Source organism: Tamandua tetradactyla, chromosome X (assembly GCF_023851605.1).
Source record: "Tamandua tetradactyla isolate mTamTet1 chromosome X, mTamTet1.pri, whole genome shotgun sequence".
In the NCBI taxonomy this organism is placed as follows: Eukaryota; Metazoa; Chordata; class Mammalia; order Pilosa; family Myrmecophagidae; genus Tamandua; species Tamandua tetradactyla.
Genome location: NC_135353.1, coordinates 5,978,185 through 6,003,725, shown reverse-complemented (window position 1 = coordinate 6,003,725; position 25,541 = coordinate 5,978,185). Strand labels below are relative to the sequence as shown.

Sequence of the window (25,541 nt, the reverse complement as noted above, 5' to 3'; positions counted from 1 at the left end):
GGCAACAGTCACCTCCAAAAGCCACGAAGCCTCTTCCAAAATGATTGCCAAACTGCAGCGTGCCAGTGTGTCTCCCCACCGACTACTCTGTCTCCCGCTTCAAGTCAGAAGTTCCTAATTTTAACATAGTCACATTTATCAGTCTTGTCCTTTATGATTTGTAATGTCTGTCTTGTTTAAGAAGTTCTCCTTACCCAAGATCATGAATATATACTCCTGTTTCGTTCACTAAATCTTTAAAGGAAATCCTGTACTTGGAAGTTGCGTCTTCTCTTTCTCTTCCTCGCTCTCCCCCTACTTGTATTGCTCCTTCCCTTCCTCATTTTTCAAAACTATCTTGTCCCTTCAAGGTGCTATAGTAGTCCTTAGAAGTTTAAGAAACAGCTTGTCAAGTTCTATGAAAAACTCAGTTGGGATTTTTTTTCGGGGGGGGAAGGTGGGGCCAAATTTCCTTGAATTTTAGATTACTTTGGGGAATAACCATTTCTAAAATGTTGAGTTTCCTTATCTGTGAACATACTGCGTTTTCTATGTATTAACAGCCTTTCAACCCTTTCCATAACTTTTCCCACAAAGAACTTGCATATCCTTTGTTAGATTTATTGACTTTGTATGCTGTTGTAAATTCTTTTTAATTCACTTTCTAATTGTGTTTTGCTGGTATATAGCAAAACATTTTTTTTTGTCTATTGACTTCGTATCAAGATAACTTGCTCAACTCCCGAATTAAGTCTAATTATTTGTGGGTTCTTTGCACTCTTTTATTTACACAATCTCATCACCTGCAAGCAATGTCCATTGGCTCATCATTTTCAGTCCTTTAGAGTATGAGTTTAAGGAAGTTCTCTTCCATTCCTGGTTTGCTGTGCAGTGAATTTTATCAAACGCTTTTTCTGAATTTATTGAGAATGATCTCATGACTTTTCTTTTTCTAATCCATTAAGGCGGTAAAATTGATTGATTTTCTAATGTTAAACCTACCCCCACATTTTCTGAGATAAACATGACTTCATAGTGATATACTTTAAAAATATGTCGTTCTGTTCTAGCTTGGCTTACATTTTGGCTTCCATTATCCTTGTCTGGTTTTGGTATTGAGACATCATAAAATGCGTCGGGGAGCATTTCCTGTTTTGCTGTTCCCTGGAACAGTTTGTGTAACGTAGGGCTTATCTGCTCCTTAAAGCTCTGATAGCATTTGCCTGTAAAACCATCTCGGCCTGGTTTGGGCAGCCTCCGGCCCCTCCCCCCATACATTTTAAACTGCTCTTCCATTTCTGTAATAATTACGGGGCTGGTCAGGGTTTCTGTTTCTTCACGAGTCAATATTTGATCAGTAATAGTTTTCTAGGAAAATGCCCATTTCATCAAGCTTTGCAAACCATGAGCACAAAGTTCTTTTGTTTTATCTCATTATTTATTTCATGATTGAATTATAGCAGGTCAAAATCAGATGAAATCGCTTAATATTCAACCGTTTTTTGACCCGTCAAAATGGCATTTTCATCTCATTCAAACTAATACATACACGAGAATACCTATGACTCGAGTATTAGCTTGAGAACAGAACATTCTAATGCCTTGGAATCCTTGAGAACCCGTCTTTCTTCCTTGCAGAGGCCACTGTAGCCTTTCCTTGCTACTCTTCACAGTTGTGTCCTGTTTGAATTATACCTAAACAATATGTTAGGCATGCTTTTCCACTTTATATACTTGCCATCATACTAGACTTACTTTTCTATAGCTTGCTTTTCTCACGCCACATTATGTTTGTGACATACATCAAAGTTGGTGCCTATAGCTCTACCCTAGCCTTCTTCATTGCTGTATAATATTCCAAGGTATGGCCCTAATATAATTAATTTCATCTGTTCTGTTCATGGATATTTGGGTTGTTTCTGGCCTTTGCCTTTTTTAAACTAAACTTCTGTGAATATTTTTTAACATGTAACCTGGTGTATTTGTGAAAGCCCTTCTCTGGTGTGTGTCTAGCACTGAAATTGTTAGATGATACATTTCTGTGTCTTCAACTTTACTAGATAATGCCACATCGTCCTCAAAAGTGGTTGCACCCTTTTACACCTCCCAGCATTATGAGTTCCTGTTGCACCACATCGCTGGCAGCACTTGGTATTGTCAGCCTTTTTAATTTCTGCCAATCAGTAGGAATAAAAGGATATTTCATTGTGGCTTTAGTTGGCATTTCCCTGATTCCCAGTGAAATTGAGTAGCTCTTCATTTATTTATTAGCTGATGGTGTTTCCTCTTCTGTAAAGAGCCTGGTCGTGTTTTTGGCGTCTTTCCACAAAAAGATGTTCTTAATTTTAATGTGATCAAATTGATAAAAGTTTTTCCTTTATAATTTGTATTTAAGAATCCTTTCTTATTTCCACGTCATGGTCTTCTCAATGTGCTATCGGTTTGCCTTTCATAATTTAAGTCTATTTCCCACCTGAAAATGACTTTTTTTTTGTCTCTTTCCAAATTGTTAACTAATTGGGCCAGCACCATTTCTCCTTTTTCCACTGATTGTCATCTGCCAAGTTTCCATACATCTGTAGCTGTATACTCTGTTTTGTTTTCATTAGGACATATTCTTTTTTAATATATATATATTTTTTACATGGGCAGGCACTGGAAATCTAACCCCGGTCTCTGGTATTGCAGGCGAGAATGCTGCCGCTGTGCCACCGTTCCACTGCCCAGGACATGTTCTTTTTCTTAATTTATTATTATTATTTTTTATTATAAACAATGAACAAACATACATTCTTGACATACAAACATGGCCCGCAATATAATCACATAGTTGTGTATTCATCACCATGATCATTTTTTTGAACATTTGCATCACTCCAGAAAAAGAAAGAAAAAAGAGAAAACTCATACATGCCATACCCCTTACCACTCCCTTTCATTGACCACTAGTGTTTCAAGCTACTCAATTTATTTTAACCTTTGTTCCCCCTATTATGTGTTTATTTCTTATCCATATTTTTTACTCATTTTATTCGGACGCATTCTTGAATGAGTTTTGATAACTTCCTTCCCTGTGTTTTTTCAGTTCTTTCTGGAAATACATCTGTGGCTACCAGAACCTCTAGCCTTCTCTTCTGAATTTCTTATCTGTCTCAGTTTCCATCTCTTTTTTGCATGTTCTCTTTTTTCTGAGATTTCCTCAACTTCATCTTCCAACTCAACTGTTAATTTATTTCCCATTTCTGCTCTCAGATTTTTAATTTCAAGAGTTCTTTTTAATTCTCAAAAATTTACTTTCTTCTTCTTTTTCCAGTCTTATTTTATAGACATAAAAGACTCTGACCTGTCCAAAGAGGGGAGCTATAATCCCCAGTAAGTTTCCTTTGCTTCCTGTGTTTTGCATGTTTCCTTTGGGTTTACACTTGTTTTGTGTGCTTTGCTCTCTTTTATTTGTTTTTTGGGGGGTTGCATGGTCCGGGAATCGAACCTGGGTCTCCCGCATGGAAGATGGGCATTCTACCATTGAGCCCCCCATGCACCTTGCTCTCTTTTGTGCCAGAGGCTTTCCCCCAATATTTTGTGGGACCCGTGGCTGTGCACTCATATTTAGAGTGGGGCACTAAAAGCTGACTAGAATCTGCGTGTGGGGCGGGTTTTGTTGGCCCGTGGGCTGCTTCACTCCGGGGTGATTTGATATCTGTTGAAGGTCAGAGTCCTTGGATTGCTCTTCAGAGGACACGTGGCTCTCAGTGTGGTGACCCTCAGCTGGGCCTGTGTCCCCAGACCCACAGACCTTTGGCGTCAACCTCTCCAGAGAGTCATGTCTGGACTTCTGCATGAAATAGAGCAGACAATTTTGGAATCTGGCAGCTTTTCCTCCCTTCCTCCTGTTATTCTTTGTTTTTGTGTGTTTTTAAAACTTGCTATGGTCTCCTAAGCTAGTTACTATTATTCCACCTGTTTTCCAGATTCCAAAATGTTATTGGTAGGTATTCTTCTCATTTTTCTGTTGTAAAAATGCTACTTTAAAAATCTTTAATCTACCATTCCAGTCTATTGCCTCCCCAAATCTCACATGCTAAAAATGGGAACAGTTAAAAGCCTCAAGAACTAAAGCATAATTCAACATAACAACCTCAGAAATATAAGCAGCATACGACTAATTGCCAAAAGAATGAAACAACAATGTTTTGGATTGATTTTGGTAGTCTAGAGTTTACTGTAAAACCACTTTTCTAACTTCTTCCATTATAATGTGTCTCCTTTAAGCACCTCCACTGCCACTCTAATAGAAAAAAACAGAATCCCAAAAATGTTCTTAATCTACCTTTTCTATACTCACTTCTAAATGTAAAGATTAATTTTTGTGTCTTTTTAAATGTATCCACGGACTGATTCTCTTGCTTGCATATATAAACCAATTAGCCTGCCTACTTGAAAAAAAAAAACTTTAATCTTTTACTGTCATTTTAGCCATGTGTTTAGAGGAAGCCCAGGACAAACCTGAGGTCAATCTACCATGCGTAACTCCAAGTCTCTCATTAGGTTTTAAATTGTTGTGGTACCTGTAGTTATATTCCTTTTCCCCTTTCCAATATTGCTTATTTGTATTTATTTGAGGATCCTTTTGTATTTGCCAGAGGGTTGTGTAGCTAACTTTTGGTTTTATTGGTCTTTCATTAAATTCTGCTGTCTTTATGATTTCCTTCCTTCTATTTCATTCTATTGTGGTTTTTCTAACTTCCTGAGTTGGCACTTACTCATTCATTTTAAAGCCATACATTTCCTTATAAGTACTGCCTGAGCTACCTCCCACACGTTTTCATGTGTGTCTTCCCTGTTGTTCAGTTCTAAATGTTTTTGACTTTTCATTAGAATTCTTTGACCAGTGAATCACCTCAAAGGGCATGTCCAGGACGGCTGCCTTCTGCACCCATTTTTTTTGGAGGGGGTGCATGCCTTCAGGTCCCAGCAGAGCCATCACGTCTTCCCTGCCGCCCCTTGCCTGCTGGGTCAGGACCACCTTTCCCCTAAAGACAACTGACCCCCCTACCCCCCCCCCCACCAAACACCCCCGACAGACCAAGAGGCAGGAAGAGCCAGAGTGAATCATCCACTGGACGCATTTACTGAGGGAATGGGGGGTCTCCCCGGCCCCAGGGCCGAGGGGCCCGGGAAAGGCACTCAAAGGCGGTGAGGTCTCCCCTCTTCCGGCAAGGGCTGCCTTGGCACGGGCAGCACCCCCCTACCCCCCGCAGACCCCTCTTTGGCACTGAGCTGGGCCTCCCTGGGGCACTGGCAAGCGGAGGCCTGCGCCCCCTTCTGGCGGGCTGTGGGCAGTGCAGGCGGGCGGGGCGCAGGGCAGAGGCCCTGGGCGGCTAGTGGGGTTGGGTAGGGGGGGACGGCTGCCTGGCCCTGCCTTCCCCCACCGGGCAGGGGACCCTCATTGGCAATCATGGACCCGATGCCCAAAGAGGTTCCAATAAATTAGGGACTAGGCGGGGCAGGATTTACAGTCTTCTCATTGTTCGCTAGGAAATGCTGGACAGGCGGGCTCGGTGGCTGACTGCTGCGAAAGCAGGAAGGGCGCCCCGCAGGACAGATGTTCCGACTGGCCACCCTGCGGGGGTGGTGACAAAGTGGCAGGCCGTGGGCTCTTCCAGGGAGTGGGGAGGTGGGGCTGGGGCAACGCCAGCTTGGCAGCGCCAAGGGCGGGCTGACTCCGGCTGGCAGTGGTGAGCTGGGGGTCTCCCACTGCCCCCCTGCACCAGTGAGGCTCAGGAGGAAGAGTTCAGGACCCAGCTGTCCCGATCACCCTGGCCAGACCTCAGCGGACAGGGCTAGGACTGGGGCCAGAAGCCGGCTGTGAGCCCCAGGTTGGGGGGCACTGGGGGAAGGGGCACGCGATTTCATGGGGGGGCTTGGGTGGGGTGGGCCTAGGGCCTGGAGGCTGGGAGGAGGGCAGAAGGCATGCTGGGGTGGGGTCACGGGGTGCTGCGGTTTCCTTCATGTGATCCGAGAGCTGGGGGGGGAGAGGAGGAGGGCATGGCCCTCTCTCAGGTGGGGACACCCTGGAGGGCCCCGGGGCCTTGCTGGCCAGGTGCCGGGGGTCGTCGGGGGGCAGCGGCCTCGCCCAGGATCTGGCAGAGCTCCTGGAGGCGCTGCTGCATCTTGGGCACGCCGGCCAGCTGCTGCTCCAGCCGCTGCTTCTCCTCCGTCAGGCTCAGGCGGGCCACCGAGTCTAACTTCTCGAACTTCCAGCCACCCTCCCCGTCGAACTGCAGCAGGTGCGTGTGGTACTTCCTGGGCCGGGAGAAGGAGAGGGCTGGGGGACCCTCCAAGAAGGATGGGGGGCCGGGGGGGGCGCTGTCCTGCCCTGACCCACGGTGGCCCCACTCTGGGGGTGCTCACCCCCCTCCACGGCACCTACCACAGCGAGGGGCGGTGGGTGATGGAGAGCAGGGCAATCCCCGCGTCCTTGGCTGCTTGGAAGATCTTGCCTTCCACGTCGATGCTCACGGCGCTGGTGCACTCATCCAGGAGGGCGTACTTGGGCCTGGAGGGCCGGGGTCCCGGGGAGAGGTTGTGAGCCCCCCACTGCCTGGCCCAGCCCTGGGTCCCCGCACCCCAAGGGGATCCTTGATCTGCAGCTCAATCAGTCTGCTCCCGGCAGCCCCAAGTCGCCGCTGTGTCCCGGGTGCCCGCAGCATCTGAGGGGACTAGCCTAGGCCTCCTGGGGGCAGCTGGCCTCCTCCTCGGGGGTCCCCGGGGACACACCTGCCGAGCGGGGGCCTCACCCCTCACCGTCCCCACCTATCCTGGATGCACCCACATTCTCCCCTGCCTCCACCTGTGGCTCTGGTGGGGCCCTCCAGCTCACCTGTGGTAGAACATGCGGGCCATGCCAATCCTCTGCTTCTCGCCCCCTGACAGGACGTCTTTCCAGTCGCACACGGCTTCCCAACCTGGGGAGAGCATCGGGCCTCTCTGTCGCACGCGGCCCAGCCTGACGGGTGCGGGAGGAGGCTGGCCAGGCCCTCCCGGGACGCGAGGCTAAAGTGCACCTGGCTTCGAGAGAGCCCACCCAGCCAGGGGCTGGTGCCCGGGGCACCCTGCTGGGCCTGGTGAGGTGCCAACGAGGGGCGTGGCAGGGGCCCGAGGGACGAGCGGGTGAGGACGCCATCTAGCTGGGACGTGGGGACAGAGGTGGCCTGTCACTTCCTCCCAGCCACCCTCCCTTCCACGGCCCCAGGAACTCCTGCGGGGCGCCCAGCCACTCAGAAGGACAAATGCACCTCCCAGCTGCCCTGAGCCTGGGAGTGACCATGTGCCTAAATTTTGGCCAATGGGGTATCGGTGGTTACACAAGTGGCCACTTCTGGAACCTTCCTCAAAAGACAGATGGCACGCACACTTTGCTGCTTGGCCCCAGACTTCCTCAACCCTAGTGCCTGGAGCATGGATGTGACTGATGGCTGGGGTGGCCGTCTCAGACTGGGAGGGGACACTGGGGAAAGCCTGGGTCCCTGAGGCCTTCACAGAGCAGGGCCACCCCTGCAGCCCGTGGCCCACCTCTCTCGGGACTTCTGCGTCATGGTAAGACAACACTGGTTATGATTTAAGCTACTTTGGGGGTGGGCCGTTAACTCAGGGTGGACACAAGTCCTAATGGGCTCACACGGTTGGTCACAGGCTCCCGTCCTAAGCGCGTGCCCTCGGGGACAGAGGGAGGACGGCTGCAGCGGGGAAAGCTGGGAGGAAGCTTTGGAGGAACTAAGACAACGAGAAGAGCCCCCCAAACCCCTCATCCGCACGCTCTTTCTGATCACTAGGTGACAGGAACTGGGGGGAATCCCTGGGATCCCTGCTTGTCCCAAAAGCCATCTTGAAGGCTGGCCCCCAGGGAGGCATCAGCACTGCTTCTCACTTGCAGGTGAAGTAGAGGTCACTGTGCGACCCAGTGGCTCAGCAGGCCTGGGAGCCCCGCCCTCCCCCCTCCTCCCCTCCTGTTGCAACGCACCTTCTCATGCCACCAGCCTGTACCTCCCTCCAGTACGCCCTGTCTCAGGTGACGGCTGCTCCCAGCTCCAGCAGCACAACGTGGCAGCGCACTTCCAGCACCATGCCTGCCCCGTGCACGCTGCCAGGCGAGCTCTGGGAGGGACGAAGTTGTCCCGTCCCAGTCCCTTCCCTGCCTGACTCCTCCTGAGGGCTTCCCAGGGCCCCCTCCCTGGCCTGTAGGGCCCTCTTCTGTACGGGCGGTCCTCACCCCTCTACCCACCCCAGCCTTGTTCTCAGGCCACTGTGCCCCTCGATCCTCGGCCTGGCACACCCCCCTGACTCGTTTACTGGGGGGCCAGTGGGGGGGGGTGGCGCTCACAGCAGCCCCCAGGTCTCAGCCCCGACTCTGCTTCTCCAGGAGGCTAGGCCCTGGCCCCCAAAGCCATGAGCACCCCTGCCCACGGCCCCAGGTGTGCTGGGGCTCTGGTCCGCCCGCCGGGTTACCAGGCCCTCTTGGGTGCCCCACCTTTGTAACCTTAGCCCTTTGGCCCCGAGGGCTCGGAGATAATCTTGGCACTGGCTGCCGTGGTGGTAGCGGCAGGCTCTCTGCTGGGTTGTGGCACGAAGGGCGTCCTCCTACCTCCTTCCCGCTGCAGGATGTGGTGGAGGTGCACGACGTCCAGGATGGCTTCCAGCTGCTGCTCCGAGCAGCCCTTCCGCCGCATGTCCTCCACCGAGTCCGGGTAGATGACCTGGTCGCGCAAGGAGCCCACGGGCATGTAGGGCCTGCATGAGAGCTGCGTGTCCACAGGCTGGTGGCCGGGCTGCTGCTGCTCTTGAGCTCACGGTCCAGCCGCCAGGCATTCGAGGTGGCATGTGCACATGCAGACTACACATACTTACATGCTCGTGTCACATGCATATGCATGTGTGCACACACGCACAAACACAAAGCCCATGTGCACATGCCACATGCTTGCATGCCACACACATACATGGCCCCCCTGCACGTGCTTGCCCATGCACACAGACTCACATGGGAGCTTACACACACCACATGCTCATGGGTGCACACATGTACACACCACCCACTCACATTTACACACTATACACAGCACACACTCCCACATCCACGTACACATACCACATGTGCATGTACACATACCCCACATGTGCACCAGTGCACACCCACACACATGCACACTCACATACTGTATATGTGTCCATGCACACACACACCACACATATTCACATGCCAAGGATACTCTTCACACACAAAAGCCCGCACCTTCCAGGCTTGCACACACCAGCACACATCATGCACACACACGCGTATACCCACAACAGGCCTGCACTGCTCCCCCTGGGGTTGCACACACTCATGCACGCACCACACACCTGTGCACCACCAGGTCTGACCTTGGCAGGTGAGCTGGCCGGGAGTGAGTAGGGAGGGGGACAGCCCACAGCCCCGCTGACTGTGGGGGTGGCACCCGGGCTGCCTGTTATTTCCCAGCCAGCACACATTCCACAAGGTCCGAGGAGACAGGAGGGACAGCACCTGCCCCTCCCCCCCTCGCCCCGGCCCCCTGCCGGCTGTCTCCCACAGCCGCCCTGCTCACCTCTGGGGGATGTAGAACATGCGCTGGGGAGGGGGCTTGTACAGCACTCCTCTGTAGGCTGGCCAGAGCCCACCCAGGATCCGGAACAGAGAGCTTTTGCCACAGCCGTTGGGGCCCGTGATGAGCAGATGCATGCCTTCCTCCACCTGTGGGCACGGAGGGCATCGCAGCACCCGGGCGGGCACGGCGCGCTCACTCTCAGCACCCCTGCGCTACCTCCTTCACCGCCTCGGAAGGCCCCTGGGCCCAGGGTGTCACGGGAAAAGGCCAAGGCCCAGGCAGCCCCTTCCTGATCTCCAGGCTAGCCCCAGAGATGCAGAAAGGCACAAGGCCTGCGCCCTGCCTCCTGGGCCCCAACAAGCGTCAGGGGGTGCCAGGAAGTGGGGGGCGAGCGGCTGATGGCCCGCGCACCCGAGGGAGGGGGTCCTGGCGCGAGTAGGGAAGGGGCTGGGCGTGCACAGAGCCGTGCCCTTGGGACCCACAGGCAAGAGGCACCCAGCTGAGCCCAGGGGCGGGGGTTGGCAGCCTGTGCCCAGCCGCTGGCTGCTGGATTCCCCCGCCCTGCTGTGGCTCCTGCTGACTTCAGGTCCCAGATCCAGGGTCAGCTCCCGGGCCCCATAGCTGCCGGCTCCCACCACCCCATATCGGGGAGGTTCCCTTTCCCAGGCCACTGTCCACCCACCCAGCAGCCCCCAGGTGAAGCTTCTTCACCTGCCCTCTGCCTGCCCTCTTCCTGCGGCCCCCCCACCGTGCCTGGGACAGTGGTCTGACGGTGACCTCTGTAACACTTAAGGGTCTCCCACTCTCCCCTTCCACAGTGCAGCCTCCCTGAGGGCAGGCACCTCTTGGACAGAACTCTAGTTTCCCTCCCTGACCGTCACCCTACTCCAGGGCACCCCCCGTCTTCAGCAGTGGGCTTGGCACCCAGGGCTCCCTCTTGGTGGCCAGCGTCTCTGGTGCCTGGGAGCAGCCCACAACAGAAGGTGACCCGGAGCTCCCTGGTGGGGATATGGGGAGGGGGGTGTGGGGACTGGGGACAAAAGGCCCAGGAACCTTCAGTTGACCTTTGACCCATCACGGTAATCGCTCGCCTCTTTTATCAGCTGATTCCACCGCCCCTGAACGCTGGTCTCTGGCCTTGACCTTAGCCCGCCTGCCACGCAGATATGGGGACAGAGTGGCTACCCAGAGCACAGGCAGGTCCACCAGCCTGGATGTCAATGGCCAGGCCTCGCAAAGGCCAAAGCCTGCACATGTGGACCGCCCCTGGGTGCTTCCCAGTCTCCCTGCCCGGGGCAGCTGGCACTCGTGGTTCCAGCCTCTCGCCCGCCTGACTCTACCTACCCGGATGTTGAGGCTGGCCACCACCACCTCTCCCGTGGGCGTGATGATAGGGATGTTCTCACAGACAATGCCCTGCTCCACGTCCACCACCTGACCTGGACAGAGAGGGTGAGGGCGGGCATCCTTCTCTCTGTACTCAGGGGGAAGGGCTGTCCCCAGAAAGGAGGGCCCCACAGAGCCCCGTGCTGCCCCTTCCCTCCTCAGGTGCCAGCTTGCCCACCCCCAACAGCATGCTGGGAGATTCCCAACCGGCACCGTCCAGGGTCCTTTGGGAATAAATAGGTCCAGATCAGCCAGTGAGTTACACTCTGTGCTCCCCACCACCTGTCCGATACCAGGTTCTGGGCAGGGGAGGGTCAAATGCTGCCACGACCCACAGAGGCCAGCTCCCTGGTCCTGTGCAAGCCAAGGCATGGGGCCGCTAACTCCCGCCCCACAGCCCTCCCCTCCCTGCCCGTCTCAAAGGCAGCTCTCGCTCTAGGGCCCCCTCTGCTTAACACCCAGCTCTTGGTGCAGCTGGCAGCTGGCTGGACAACCTCTGCCGAGGTCACCCATGGCCTGAAGCTTTCTCCTACTGCTGCCTGCCTCTTTGGCAAAGAGAGATGCAGGCCGGGGCGCCCAGGAGGAGCTCCGTGGATTGGTAGGTTGGTCGGTGGCAAGGACTCTGGGAAGGGGGACTGTCCTGCGTCTCACCCCTAGAAGTCCTCCCTAGGAGCCAGGCTCAAATCCTCAAGTCTGCAAAGACCCCACCAGTCAGCCCTCCCCTCCTGGGTGGAGGTCTGGGATGGGACTGGGGTGCTGCAATGGTCCCTAAGTGTCAGAACTGGGGCAGGGTGGCTGGGGAGGCCCCAGAGGGGATGTGCTGGGCAGCCAGGCGCAGGCCCTCTGCAGGAGCGGGGCGCCTTACCTTGGATCTTCAGGGGCCCCTCTACACGGATGCCAGGTCTCACCACGGCCCCGGCTCCCACCTGGGGCTCTTCCAGCTCCCCAGGCCTTTTAAATCGACAGCGCTGGACATCCTCGAACACCTGGAACATCTCGTGTACCCGGGACGTGTAGCCGGCCAGCTCCGTCACCTGCGCGAAGGGCCCCACTGGCTCAGCCGCTGCCAGCTGGGAGTGGAGGGGCAGGGCGGGGAGGGCGGGGGCCTGGGCTGGGGGTTACCTCCTTGTACGATGACATGACCCGCTCAATGGCGTCGGCGGCGGCAGTGAGGAGGTTGCGCGCAATGGTGAAGGCTTCCGTGCGTTCGCTCACCAGGTCCCCCTCCTGCTTCTCCAAGGCAGCTTTCTTCACTGCCTCCGAGTCTGCTGAGCACAAACGGGCAGGAGTCACAAGGGAGGAGGCAGAGATGGTGGAAAGTAAAATATGAGCCACCCCGGGGAAAGACAAGTCTCCCCAGCCAACGGCGCTGGGACAGCGGGAGAGCCACATGTAGGAGAATGGACATGAGCCCCAACCTCACACCATGCCCAACCATGAACTCAAAATGAACCTTTAACTGAAATGCAAGAGCTAAAACAATAGAACTCTTTAGGGAAAACATGGCCATAAAGCCTCATGACTTTGAATTTGGCAATGGATTCTTAGATATGACACCAAAGGCACATGTGACAAAAGAAAAAAGATAAATTAGACTTCATCAAAATTCAAAACTTTTGAGTGTCAAAGGATGTTCTCAAGAAACTGAAAAGACAACCCACAGAAAGGGAGAAAATAAATATTCAAAGAACTCTTAGACTGCAACAATAAAAAGACAAATGACTCAATCAAAAATGGGCAAAGGATCTGAACAGACATTTCTCCAAACAAGAGTTACAAATGGCCAGTAAGATCTTTAGTCATCAGGGAAATGCAAATCAAAATCACAATGAGGGTGAAGGGGTGGTTCAGTGGTAGAATGCATGCCTTCAAACATGCGGGAGACCTGGGTTCAGTTCCCGGACCATACGCCCTCCCCCCCAAAAAAAGAAAATCACAATGAGATACAATTTCACACCCACTAGGGTGGCTGGAACCAAAAAGACAGAAAATAACAAGTGTTGCCAAGGAGGTAGAGACACTGAACCCTCGTGCATCGGTCGCTGGAATGTAAAAACGTGCAGTCACTGGGGAAATGAGTTTGATGGGTCCTCAGAGAGTTAAGCATAGGACGAACAGATGACCCAGCCGTTCGACTCCTAGGTATAGACCAAGAGAACTGAACACACATATGTCCACACTTTTTGGTAACAGCCAAAAAGTGGAAACAAACCCAAATCTCCATCAATGGATGAATGGAGAAACAGGATGTTGTATGACCATCTGGTGGAATATTATTCAGCCACGAAAAAGAATGACGTGCTTATCATGTCGGGTGAAACGAGCCAGGTACAAAAGGACACCTATAATCTCACTGATATGAAATAATCAGAATAAGCAAATACAATAGTCAGAAAGTAGAACAGAGGTTACGAGGGGCTGGGGAGGGGGTAGGGAATGGGGAGTTAAAGCTGAACTGGCCCAGAGTTTCTGTTTGGGGTGAAGGAAAAGTTCGGGTAAAGGAGGGAGCTGTGGGCAGCACGTTGTAAATGTACTTAACACCACTGGCTTATGCATCTGAATGTGGCTAAAGGAAAACACTTGAAGTTGTATATGGTAGTAAAACAAACATACAAAATAAAAATGGAATGAAGCTCTGATACACCCTGCAACATGGATGAGCCTCGAAAACCTTAGGCTGGATGAAAGCAGCCAGACACAAAAGGTCACATATTGCACGGTTCCACTTATAGGAACTCTCCAGAACAGCCACATCCGAAGAGATAGAAAGCGGTTGCCTGGAGCTGGTGGGAGGAAGGAAGGATGGCAAGTGACTGCTAAGGCATATATGTGGGATCTTTTGGGCATGCTGCAAATAGTCTGGAATTCGACAGTGGTGATGGCTGCACAACTTTGAGACTATATTAAAATATGGGGACTTGTGCCTTGTAAAAGGGTGAACTATATGGAATGTGAATTGTATTTCAACCGAGCTATTCAAACCAATGAGCCACTGGGCCTCAGGTTCTATCTGCTTCTCGGCACAGCCAGCTCCTTTCCCCTAGAGGGCCCCTTTCCTTCCGTCCAGCCACTCCTGGGGTCCACAGGTCCACCTGGATCTTGTCATCGGGTTCCCAGAGCTGTCACATCCCTAATTCTCAAGGGGGAATAGGGTGATTTGAGAGCCCCACCAGCTCCTCCCTGGCCTCCACTACAAGGCCTCCTTTGGCCTTGGAGAGAACAGCAGTCCCAGATGCCTCCGCTTTCCCCCCAGGAGCCTGCTCCCAGCTTACCGTGCAGGCTCTGACAGTGCCCAGGGGGAGCAGGATTTTCACCCAAGGAATGTTCTGGAAGTGGCAAGGGGGGAGCGAGGAAGAAGCCAAGTCCGAGGGACCCGGGGCATGGGTAAGTGCACAGCTCCCGCTGGCGAGGCCCTGACCTCATGGGAGGCTGCCAGGTCACCTGGGGCAGACGTGGAGGGGAAGAAGGTTCCGTGAAGGACCGAGGACTCTATCCAGGGGCTTATGTCAATACCAGGATGGGGGACACCGTGGGGGAAGGCAGGGGAGGGAACGGAAGGTTGGCTCAGGGTAGCTGACCCGCAGGGCAGTGGGGGGTGGAGAGGGAGCACAAGAGAAGAACAGAGTGCCCAGCAGTCTGGGGTCTGGCCCTGGGAAACGGAGAAATGAGCCAAGGGCTTAGGGGGCAATCCTGGCCGCCTAAGCTCCTGGGCCTTCCCTCCCACCCCAGCAGGCAGGTGGACACCACCCTTCTCCTTGATGTCCTGGGAGAGAGAGGAAGAGGGCATGCAGGTCTTTCTGCGCAGGGTGTCCTGGTGGTAGCTGGCACTTTCCCAAAGTCACTGCTCCCTGGGAGATTCCTGGGAGTCTCAGGTGACTAAGGCAGGGCCAGGGCATGAGAGAGCTGGCAGCCGTGCCTAGTGAGACTATGGGGCCTAAGTGGGGAGCCACAGGCCCCAGCCTCTCCCCAGCCCTTTGGCCCTGGGGCGCCAGCCAGCCAGAAGCCAGGCAGAGTCCAAGGGCACAGTTTATCTAAATCCTCCCCAATTGAGGAACACCCGCCCTTCCTGCCCCTCTCTGCCCTCCTTGAAACACCTGGGGCCCTCACTCATTACCAGGTTCTGGGGATGCACCAAGCAAGCAAATATCCCTGCCCTCTTGGATCTTACGGCCTAAAACGGGGAGGGCGAGACGAGGGAAATATGCTCAATATGCTCAGCACTGGGGAGAAAAGCAAGGCAAAGGAAGGGATGGGAGAGGTGGGTGGGAGAGGAGGGCAGGCTCTGCTAGAGGGGAGGGAGGGAGCCAGGGGGCTGCCAGAGGAAAGAGCAATCCTGGCTTAGCAAACAGCAAGCGCAAAGGCCCTGAGGCAGAAGCCTATCTGGTGTTTCAGGGGACTTGCATTTTTTCAAAGGAAAAGTAAAAATTTTCAAGCACAGCTATGCTCAAAGGAAGAATAGTAAGGAAAATCCCCAGGAGCAAAAAAAAGAAGCAACTCCACAGGGGATCTTTTGAAACCCATGGACACAGAGAGAAGAGGAGGAAGTTTAATTAGCCAAGGCTGGGCCCTGAGCATTTGTAATTAAAAGCCTTGATTTAATACTACCTCCAAGTCCAGGAACCACCACCCCCCAAGCTGAGAAATTAATGCGAAAATGGCTTCAGACTGGTTAATTATCCAAGGACCGCTTGGCCAAAACAAAAGCAAAATATCACTAGTGAGTTACACCCTGAAATTTAGGCCACACAGGATTCCCAGAGTACTGTTAGAAAATACAGGCGGAAACAACCCATCACAAGTAGAGCTCAGTGGATGCAAGCAAAACTCTGATCAGAGCCTCAAGGTCATCTGGTGACCAAATAGCTGGAGAAGGACTGTGGAATAAGTGTGATTACTCTACTACAAAGCATAAAAGCAGCAGTCAAAAGGATGAGAAAATAACACACAAACAGGCAGGTTTGAAAATGAAGCAAACAGAACATATGGAAATAAACAGTCACTGAAATTTGAAAAAATTCAAATTGGCAGTTGGAAATCAAAAAACTTTGTTTGAATAATTAAATAGCCAATGATCGGGGGACAGCGTGTTTCATTAATCTCTATTTTTAGAAAATTAGCATAAGCATTAATCATCTAAGACTGTCTTAAATTTTGAGCAATTGTGTAAAGTAGCTGGTTTCTCTCAGGCACTAATATTCCTGCCCAGGAATAAATGGCAGAGAAAAATATAGACATTATAATGTATAAAAATTACAACTACTGAAATAACAGAGCATATATTTTTACAATTATAATTTAAGAAAATAAAGAGTGAAATCTCTAATTTGAAAAAAAATCAAATTAGACACAGCTCAGGAGAAACGTGGTGAATTAATGAGCAGGAAGAAGATCTGCGCAAATTTCTTAGAATTCAGCACAGGTAGGGTAGATGGGAAATTGCAAAGAGAGATGAAGAGACAGACATAAAGGGAGAAGGAAATGGAAAGGTCTGGGAATGGATAGTGGCAAGGGAAGCAAAACACTGAGTGTAAATGGGTGTGTTTGGGAGAGAAAGAGAGAGAAAGAAAGAAAAAGATATAGCACATGTGGCCATGTGTTGAATGTGGTGGCTCTGGGTAAGCAGGTGGGATCTGTCGGAGTTCTCTGTGTGGGTTCTGTATGAGTTTCACAACTGACCTGTAAGTTTGAAAGTACTTCAAAATAAAAAGTTTATTAAAAAAACAACAAGGTGAGAGGTCTAGTATATATCTATCTACCAGGAGTTCCCCAAAGAGAGAATAAGAGAGTGGGATTGAGGCAATATTTGAAGAGGTAAGAGCTGAGAATTTCCCAGAATGATTGAAAAACCTGAATATCCAAAGGACATGCCACACTCTCAAGTAAGGTAGATAAACGGAAAGCCATGCCTAAACATATGGCAGCCGCACTGCAGAATACCAAAGACAAAGAGAAGGTCATAAAAGCAACCAGAGGGTGGGCCACGTGACTCAGCAGGCAGAGTTCTCCCCTGCCATGCCAGAGACCTGAGTTCGATTCCGGGTGCCTGCCCATGTTAAAAAAAAAAAAAAAAAAAAAGCAACCAGAGAAGGGGTATGGGGGAACACTGCTATTGCATGCTATGGCTTAACAGGAGGACACCAACAGTACCATAGCTACACGAGAGGTAAATGATTGTGGGGGCGGGGGGGGGGAAGGACAAGAGTTTAGGGGAAGTTTGGTATTTCTATCTGGTGAGGGTGTGTTTATCAGTTATTTTCCTCTTTGGAGCAGTGACAATTGCCTAAAATTGAGAACGCTGATGATTGTACAACTAAGTGAGGATAATGTGAGACATGGGTCGTTGACTGGACATTATCCATGATGCCCAGCGGATGGAGGGGGCTGAAGGAACGAAGCCGTGAGGCATGTAATGTGAATGAATCTTGGGGTATGTGATGATAGATAAGCCAGAAACAAAAGAACAAATATTGTATGGTCTCATTTAGAAAATACATATACGAAAACCGGGGCCTAGATTGTACGCTCACATTTAGTCAGGAGCTGTAACTGCTATTTCCAGATTTTGAGAGGCTGTGCTATATATGTATAACCTGGTATTTCCCTGGAATTTTGGGTCCCTGTGTGACACCTAAGACTCAGAGTAGGAGTTCTGCAGCTCTGAAAGTCAGCATTGCCACATATAGCAACTGTCAGAGAAACTGAAAAAGAGCTCAGGCTTCAATTAGAGATAAGAACGAAGCTGATAGGATTGGGGCTTACGTAAATCTGAATACAGGCGTAAGGAGGACATTGCCTGTACTTTAGAACTTCACCTACTGTATGAGACCAAAGGAAAAAAATTTTTATTTTGTCCAGAACCTAAATTTTCTGTAGCACATAATCGAACTCAATCTGTCTGGAGAGCTCGTTTAAACAACCCAACACATGGAGCCCAGAATGGGAATGAGGGCTTGGAATTCTGTATACCATAATGTAAATGATCTGTAATGAGGCAGATCATTTAAAAGTATGGACAAAGTCCATTGAGGGACGGGAGAAAAAATATGGTACTATTGAGATTTACCACCAGGGAAACCCCTGATACCGTCTCAAACGTTAGGGACTCCCAAACCAGTAGGTTAAGAGCTTCATCTTGAGGCTTTCTCCTGTGAAGCTTATTTCTGCAGCAGAGAAGCTAAGTCTACCTATAGTTATGCCTAAGAATTACTTCCAGAAAACCTCTGAAAATTGCTTAGATGTGGCCCCTCTCTCTCTAAGCCCAACTCTGCAAGTAAAATCATCACCCTCCACCCTACATGGGACAGGACGTCCAGGGGTGAAAGTCTCCCTGGCAACTTGGGACACGACTCCCAGGAATGAGCCTAGCCCTGGCACTGTGGGATTGACAATGCCTTCCTGACCAAAAGGGAGAAATAAAAGGTAACAAAATAAGTTATCAGTGGCTAAGAGAGTTCAAATCAAGTAGAGAGGCCATTCTGGAGGCAACTCTTCTGCAAGCTTCAGCTAGATAGTGCTAATTACCAGGGTTTGCCAACTCCCAACCAAGACCACTCCTGCCAACCCTAAAGAACACCTAGGACTCTATCTGAGATTCTACAAAAGTTCCACACATGAAGATTACTTTTCCAAAAAACCTACAACCTTCAGTTGGGTTCCTAGGTCAGAAAAGTCCTGAAACCCAGAGGGGCCAGTCTCTCCAGAACATCAACTAGTTGCATCCCCGTACCCCATATTATCAATAGCCCCTTCCAAAAAAGTTCAAATGGGCATAGCCCAAATAACCCTAAAGAGTGGGAGAAATGATAAATCCCAGAGTGATTTGAACAGTGAATAAAAAAGTATTTGCAAAGTCCCCTTGGGGGAATGGTGAGAACGGGGGGAAATTTAACTTCCCCAAGTTGAATTCTTGATATTCTCACGAGTAGTGTGGACAACCAAAACTATAGGCTGAGCCCCCAATCTTGGGGTTTGTTCATATGAAACTTAACCCCACAAAGGATAGGTCAAGCCTACTTAAAATTAGGCCTAAGAGTCACCCCCAAGAGAACCTCTTTTGTTGCTCAGATGTGACATCTCTGTCCAGCCAACACAACAAGCAAACTTACCACCCTCCCCCTGTCTACATGGGACATGATTCCCAGGGGTGTGGACCTTCCTGGCAACGTGGGACAGAAATCCTAGAATGAGCTGAGACTCAGCATCAAGCGATTGAGAAAACCCCTGGAATGAGTGGAGACTTAGCATCAGGGGATTGAGAAAACCTTCTTGACCAAAAGAGTGAAGAGCAAAATGAGACAAAATAAAGTGTCAATGGCTAAGAGATTCCAAACAGAGTCAAGAGGTTATACTGGAGGTTATTCTTACGCATTAAGTAGATACCACCTTGTTAATCAAGATGTAGTGGAGAGGCTGGAGGGAACTGCCTGAGAATGTGGAGCTGTGTTCCAGTAGCCATGTTTCTTGAAGAAGACTGTATAATGATATAGCTTTCACAATGTGACTGTGTGATTGTGAAAACCTTGTATCTGATGCGCCTTTTATCTACCTTATCAACAGACGAGTAAAACATATGGAATAAAGATGAATAATAGGGGAAACAGATGTTAAAATAAATTCAGAGTGAAACGCTGGTGATCGGTGAGGGGGAGGGGTGGGGAGTATGGTACGTATGCATTTTTTTCTGTTTTCTTTTTATTTCTTTTTCTGAATAGATGCAAATGTTCCAAGAAATGATCATGATGATGAATATGCAACTATGTGATGATATTGTGAATTACTGATTATATATGCAGAACGGAATGATAAAAAATTACGAGTGTTTGCGTTTGTTTGGTGTTTTTTGGTATTTTTAAAAAAATAATGAAAAAAAGAGTGGGAAAAAGATCAAAGGAGTAGGAGGTATAAGAGAGAAGATAGGATTTAGCAAATGAGTGTGACTGCTGAATCATTATATTGGTATTTCTTTTGGTCTCCGGTGTCTTGGAGCAGCTAGAAGGTAAAAACTAAATTGTGGAACTGTAACCCATACCAAACTCTGAAATCTGTCTATAACTACGTGTTACAATATACTTTGACATTTATTGCTTTTTTTGGTATATATGTATATATTTTGTCTATATTTCACAATAAAAAATTGTTGGGAAAAAAAGCAACCAGAAAGAAAAGACAGATGATAAAGGCAGGACAAACTAACAGATTTCTCAACAGCTACAAAAGAAGCCAGATGCCAATGCGGTATTGTGAAAGGGCTGTGAGGAAAGAACTGCCAATCTAGACTTGCCTATCCTTAATTCGGGACTAAGGGGGAAATAAAGACATTTTCAGACCACAACAAAAATCGAGAGGTGTTTCCCTACGAATCCCTTGCTGAAAACACCCTTAGAAGATGTACATCCGGAGGAAGGCAACTGAACACAGAAGAGAGGACAGAGATGCAAGCAAGGAATGGGGAGCCAAGGAACTGGTAAACATGTGGTGAAAGTGAACAAGCATCGACTGGATAAAACCAAAGCAAAGTATAAAAACAAGGGGGAAGCCAAACTTTACCCTGGCCCACAGCATGTGAGGAGTTCAAGTGTTCTAAGAAACTTCCACAGTCCAGGACGGGGGTGGGGGGGTAGGGCTCTGGATTAACCCAAGCCTGTTTGCAGGTGGGCCTGTTAACATTTAAAGGCTAGCTGCTGACAGACTAAAAATAGAACTCACCTGCTCCCAGCCAGTGGCGGGATAAGCTGGGAATAATGACCAGCCCATTGCTGCAGCAGCAGGCCACCCACACCCCCTAGTCTAACTAGCACAGGTCTCTAACCTTGGCACCTGGCAAGAGCTCTTTACAGATGGGCAAACCAAGGCCAAGGTGAGGAGGGGGCTTGCCCAAGGCACTCCCTCCATCCTCCACCTCCAGGCTGTCATCGGGCGAAGGACAGGGACAAGTGTATCAGGATGCACGTGGGTGGTGAAGGGACACACCGTGAGCGTGCTGTGGACCAGGCCCTGGGCTCGGCTGCGAATGGTGCCAATGAGTGGGAAATGCTGGAAAGGGGAGGCATGTGCAGGCCCGGAGGAGCTGAGGATGGGGGAGTCCAGCCTCGGGGAGCCCCAGGAAGCTGGCAGGACCTCGACATCCCCAGGAGAGGATGGGCAGTTTGGACCAGCGGAGCTCTCAGGCTTCTTCCAGGGCTGGGCTCCCGTGGGAGGTCTGTCCTGGAGCTCCCCCATCCCAGCTAGCGCCCTTGCTCTCACCTGACTCCGAGAAGCCAGTGGCAGTGATAATGGGGACAGCCACCATAAGCAGGCCAGAGGCACTCCAGACGTACTTCATGAGAAACTGCTCCAGCATGACGTACCACAGGCGCTCCAGCAGGATGAGGTTGATCTGGGCAGCCAGGTCCCGATAGGAGTGCTGCAACAGGGCCAGTTCCACCTGCCGGGGACGCCAGGGAGACACAGGAGGCTGGCGGCCGCTCCCGCGGGGAGTCATGCCGTGAGCCCCCCAAGTGTCCCCCACATGCTATGATGTTCCACGGTCCTGGCAGGGAAGGGGGCAGGTTTGGGGTACAGGGGCAGCGAAGAAGGGCTTCACCCAGGCCCCGCCGAGGTCCCCTCTGTCCCTTTCCGTAGTGCCACTCTAGCTAAGTGGTCCCATGCCCCTCTTCCTGTTTCTTTGGGCGATTGCTGGGGGAGGCCCCTGCTGCCCAGGCACAGTCCCCCCACCCCGGAGAAGACCACCAACTCTTCCTTTGCCACTCTGCACTGCGCAGAGAGCAGCAGAGGAAAGCAAAAGGCAGCAGCAGTATTCGATTCAGCAGCTTCTCCATGCAGGCATCGTCCTCCCATCCTTTCCCACGCTGTCCCGTGAGAAACCTGCACTGCATTTCCCCACCGAAACGACGGAAGTACACTCCCAAGCCAGCGCCTATGGGGCTCGCTCCATAGGACAGCCCCATACCCAAGACTAGATGGGGAGGCATGGAGGTCCCAGGCAGTGGTCATGGCAAGGGCAGGGGGCAGGGGTGGGGAGGGCGCTGGGTGGGGGATTTCTTGGCTCATTACAGGCCTGTCCAGATGTCCCAGCCCGGCGCCATCTGCATACTAAATCTGCATTAGCACATCCATCGCACATGTCACTGAAGCCCAGAGTGGTAAAGCCACCTGCCGAAGGTCACACAGCTTGGAGGTAGCAGGTAGGGCTCCCAAAGCCTTTCAGAAAACTGGATTCTTTTCAATGATGCTTTTGACTCATTAAGAAAGGCTCAACTTGTTTGCAAGCAAATAAGTCGTTGTGTGTGTGTGTGTGGTTAACCAAAGCTCTTTGTTGAAATGCCAATAAGAGCAGAATCTCTGCTGTATAGTGTCCACGGGGACCTCAGCCTGTGTGACTGGGGGTGGGCTACATGCCTGCCCAGCAAGGGCCATCAGTCCCCTCCTCAGCCTGCCCTTTGCCCCCCACAACTTCTTGGGCCCTTCTGCTGAGGCCTAGCCGGGTGGGCTGTTGGGCACACCCCTCAGAGCCCTCCCACTCTGGGCAGCAAATCCTCTTGGCAAACTCGCTGTTTACTGTAGCTAGCTAAGAGGAAGTCCTCCTCACAGCCAGTAATCTCCTTTCTGCCACTACCACCCGGGCCCATTTGTCCCGTCGCCCGGCCCAGCTTTGTTTCAAGCTGAGCCTCCTGTGCCTGAAGTGGGCAAGCATCCTCGGGGGTACACCGGGCAGATGAGACTCATGCTGGGAGCTGGCAGGAGTGCCAGTCAGGGTTGACTACAGAGCTGCGGGCAATGCACCTGGCACCTTGCCCAAGGCCACGGCTGTCTGCCAAGGCCGGGGAGGCCAGGCCTGCAGGTGGGCAGGAGGCGAGAGGGGAGGGCTTACAGCTGGAAGCAGGCACTCCTCCCACCTAAGTTGTATCAGCTCCGGGACAAGGATGCCCCTCTCTGCGGAGGAGTTTGCAGACAGGCCATCATTGTCAGGGACAAGTCTGCTTCTCCGTCCACTGTCAGCCCAATCTGGTAAGGTCGGGGGCAAGGAAGTCCCCTGACCCTGTGAATACATGCCAGCCTTTGGGCGATGGATGCCATCACGCCCCTCCCCGCCAGGGCACTCCAGGGAAGCGAAACCGGAGTGACAGAGAGCAGAGCCCGAGGCTGCCACCACCCCAGGCACGAGGAAGGGGAGGAGCCCGTGAGATAAAGGGAGCACCGGCCTGGAGTAACCTTTCCCGGCATCGGCCCCTCTAGCCCTCCCGCCTGCACCCCCCATAGCGCTCCAGCCCCTCCTGCCTGGGGATAGGGGGCGGGTGGGGGAAGCAGACGCTGGGGCCGGGCGGAAGGGCAGGGCGGCCGCCGGGGCCAGCAGGAAGTGCGTCCCGCCGAGGTGGCGGCCTGGGGGCCCCAGCATCCCTGGCCCGGGGCGGCCAGGAGGCGGCCGAGCAGGGTAGCCAGGTGGGCCCGCGGGCCCAGGCGGGGGTGGCCCCGGCCCCAAGCAGCCGCCACCACTGCCGCCGCTGCTGCGGCCACCGCGCTGGGTGCTGCTCGTTAACCTCCGCTTGGGCTGAGTCACGGCCGTGACGCCCGGACGCTGGCCCGAGGCTGCCCTTCAAAGGGCCGCGGAGGGCCCGGCCAGGGGGCACCCCCGCGGACGGCAGGCGCCTCTTCCCCGGGCGGCTTGCAGGAGTGGGGCGAGCCGGGAGCCCTAGCATCTCAAACCGCTAGGACTGGCAGTTCCGAGGCCAACACAAGGTGGAGGAGGAGAGGAAGCAGAAGTGGCCCGGGGTGTGCAGGCGCCAGGCACCCGGCAGTCCCCGCCCAGCCTTCCCGCTTGGCCCTGTTTGGGCCTAGGTCCGCACCTGCCCAACACCCTGGCGGCACAAAGCCCCCTCTCCCGTCGCCCACCCACCTCTTTGGCACGAGCCCCGGGGTGTTCCTGCCACCCCAGCTGCCTGGTCCCAGGCCCAGCGCCCCGACCTGCCCACCTCATGGCCCCCGTAGAAGGCGATCTCCTCCGAGTTGGCCACCACGCGAGAGTGCATGTAGCGCAGCTCCCCCTTCCGCCGGGCCTCCTCGGCCACTAGCTCCCCAAATTTGGGCGAGAAGGCCCGCAGCACGTTGGCAGTGAGGAATACCACGAGCCCCGCGATGGCCGAGGGCCAGGCTGTACCGGCCCCACGGGAGCGGGCCGCCTGCATCAGGGTATAAGAGGTCACAGCCACGTCCAGGAGCGGCTTCGTCAGGTTGGAGTAGAGGTGGGCCACAGAGGCAGCGAAGGCCACCACGTCCTCCGTCAGGGACTGGTCAGGGTTGCGGAGCCGCCCGTCCATGTTGCTGACGCGGTAGTAGGTCTGCTGGGAGAAGTAGAGGCGGTAGGCGTGGGCCACCAGACGGCTGCGGAAGGACAGGGCCAGCTGGCCCTCCAGGTAGCGGATGGCACTGTTGACGAAGGTGGCAGGTAAGGCGATGAGGAGCCACTGCAGGAGCTGCCAGCCAAAGGCCCGCGGGTCCTTGCGGACGATGCAGCGGGCCAGTCGTCCGTCCAGGCGGGCCACATACACCGACAGGAAAGTCCGGCTCACCAGGGCAGCCGAGTGCAGTGCCAACAGCCCCGTCTCCCGGCACAGGACCCGGGGAAAGAGCAGTCGCAGGAGCCACAGGAGTCGCCGCAGGAACACCCGGTTCACCCTGGCCTTGCCTGCTGCGACCTCCTGTGCTGGCTCTCCCGGTGGCACCGGAGGGCCCCTGGCCGGCACCAGGCACTGCCGCAACAGGGGGTAGATTTTGTGGGCTCCATAGGCAGTGAGGGCTAGGACCACGGCTGTGCGTCTCAGCGTGGTCACCCGCGAGGACCGGGGAGTGGAGAGCACCGGCATGTCACCTGGGCTGGCTGGCCCGGGGCTGGGACTGGGGCTTGAGGCAGCGGGCGAGGCAGGGGGCTGGCCGGTGGCTAGCAGGGTCCTTACTCTGACCCCAGGCTCGTTGTCTAAGCAATTGGAGGCCTGGCTGTGGCCACTGAGACTGTGGCTTTAGGCGACCAGGGCGCCGCTGGGGCCCCTGGGCGGCGGGTGCTCAGGGCCCTCCAGGGTCGCGGGCTCTCCAAGCAGCCGGGGACGAGGGGCTCGGACCCCCTCGGGTCAGTCCTCTAGTCCCTGGGGCCAGAGCTCTGAAGGGTCTCAGGCAAGGAGAGCGTCTCTTCCCCTCCTCCCCCACTGGAGCCCCTCCCCAGGGCGCCAGGCGCGTCCGTCCGCTCGGCAGCCTGGCTGAAGCGACAGTGACTCCGCCACCGGCCCGTAATCCCCACCCACCCACCCCTCCCCAGGGGCGCGTCTGGGGGAAGGGGAGGAGGCGGAGGACAGGCAGGAGGCGGAGCCCGGGCCCGAGGTGCCCCACCCCGTTCTCGCCCCACGGGTGGGCCCCGCCCCCCGCCCCCCGCCCCCCGCCCAGACCACAGAGACCCGGGAGGACCGCGCGGCCTAGAGAAGCTACCCCTATGCCCGACCGCCACGGCCCCGCCCCGACAGCCCGCGGAGCCCTAGGCCTGGACGCCCAGCCCTCTGCTCAGAGGCG

General features: G+C 53.3%; 2 protein-coding genes across 3 annotated transcripts in view; one reads left to right on the top strand and one right to left on the bottom strand.

Annotated features, from left to right (window-relative positions):
• Positions 1-5,096: 5,096 nt before the first annotated feature.
• Positions 5,097-25,267, bottom strand: ABCD1 (ATP binding cassette subfamily D member 1). 2 transcript variants are annotated; one of them, XM_077144888.1, is made up of 10 exons: positions 23,957-25,267; positions 21,231-21,411; positions 12,111-12,253; positions 11,854-12,022; positions 10,947-11,041; positions 9,603-9,748; positions 8,621-8,766; positions 6,860-6,944; positions 6,410-6,535; positions 5,097-6,282 (listed from the first exon to the last, which is right to left on the bottom strand). In XM_077144888.1, the coding sequence occupies exons 1-10, from the start codon at positions 24,845-24,847 to the stop codon at positions 6,036-6,038; spliced, it is 2,229 nt and encodes a 742-aa protein (XP_077001003.1). In that variant the 5' UTR covers positions 24,848-25,267; the 3' UTR covers positions 5,097-6,035. The 2 variants fall into 2 exon arrangements, with proteins under 2 accessions (XP_077001003.1, XP_077001004.1); XM_077144889.1 differs by lacking the exons at positions 5,097-6,282; positions 10,947-11,041 and having other exon boundaries at positions 6,412-6,535.
• Positions 24,264-25,541, top strand: part of BCAP31 (B cell receptor associated protein 31) — a 31,110-nt gene continuing 29,832 nt past the window's right edge. Inside the window, exon 1 of the mRNA XM_077144893.1 lies at positions 24,264-24,429. The gene's annotated coding sequence lies outside the window, so the exon portion shown is untranslated. The remainder of the gene's footprint in view (positions 24,430-25,541) is intronic.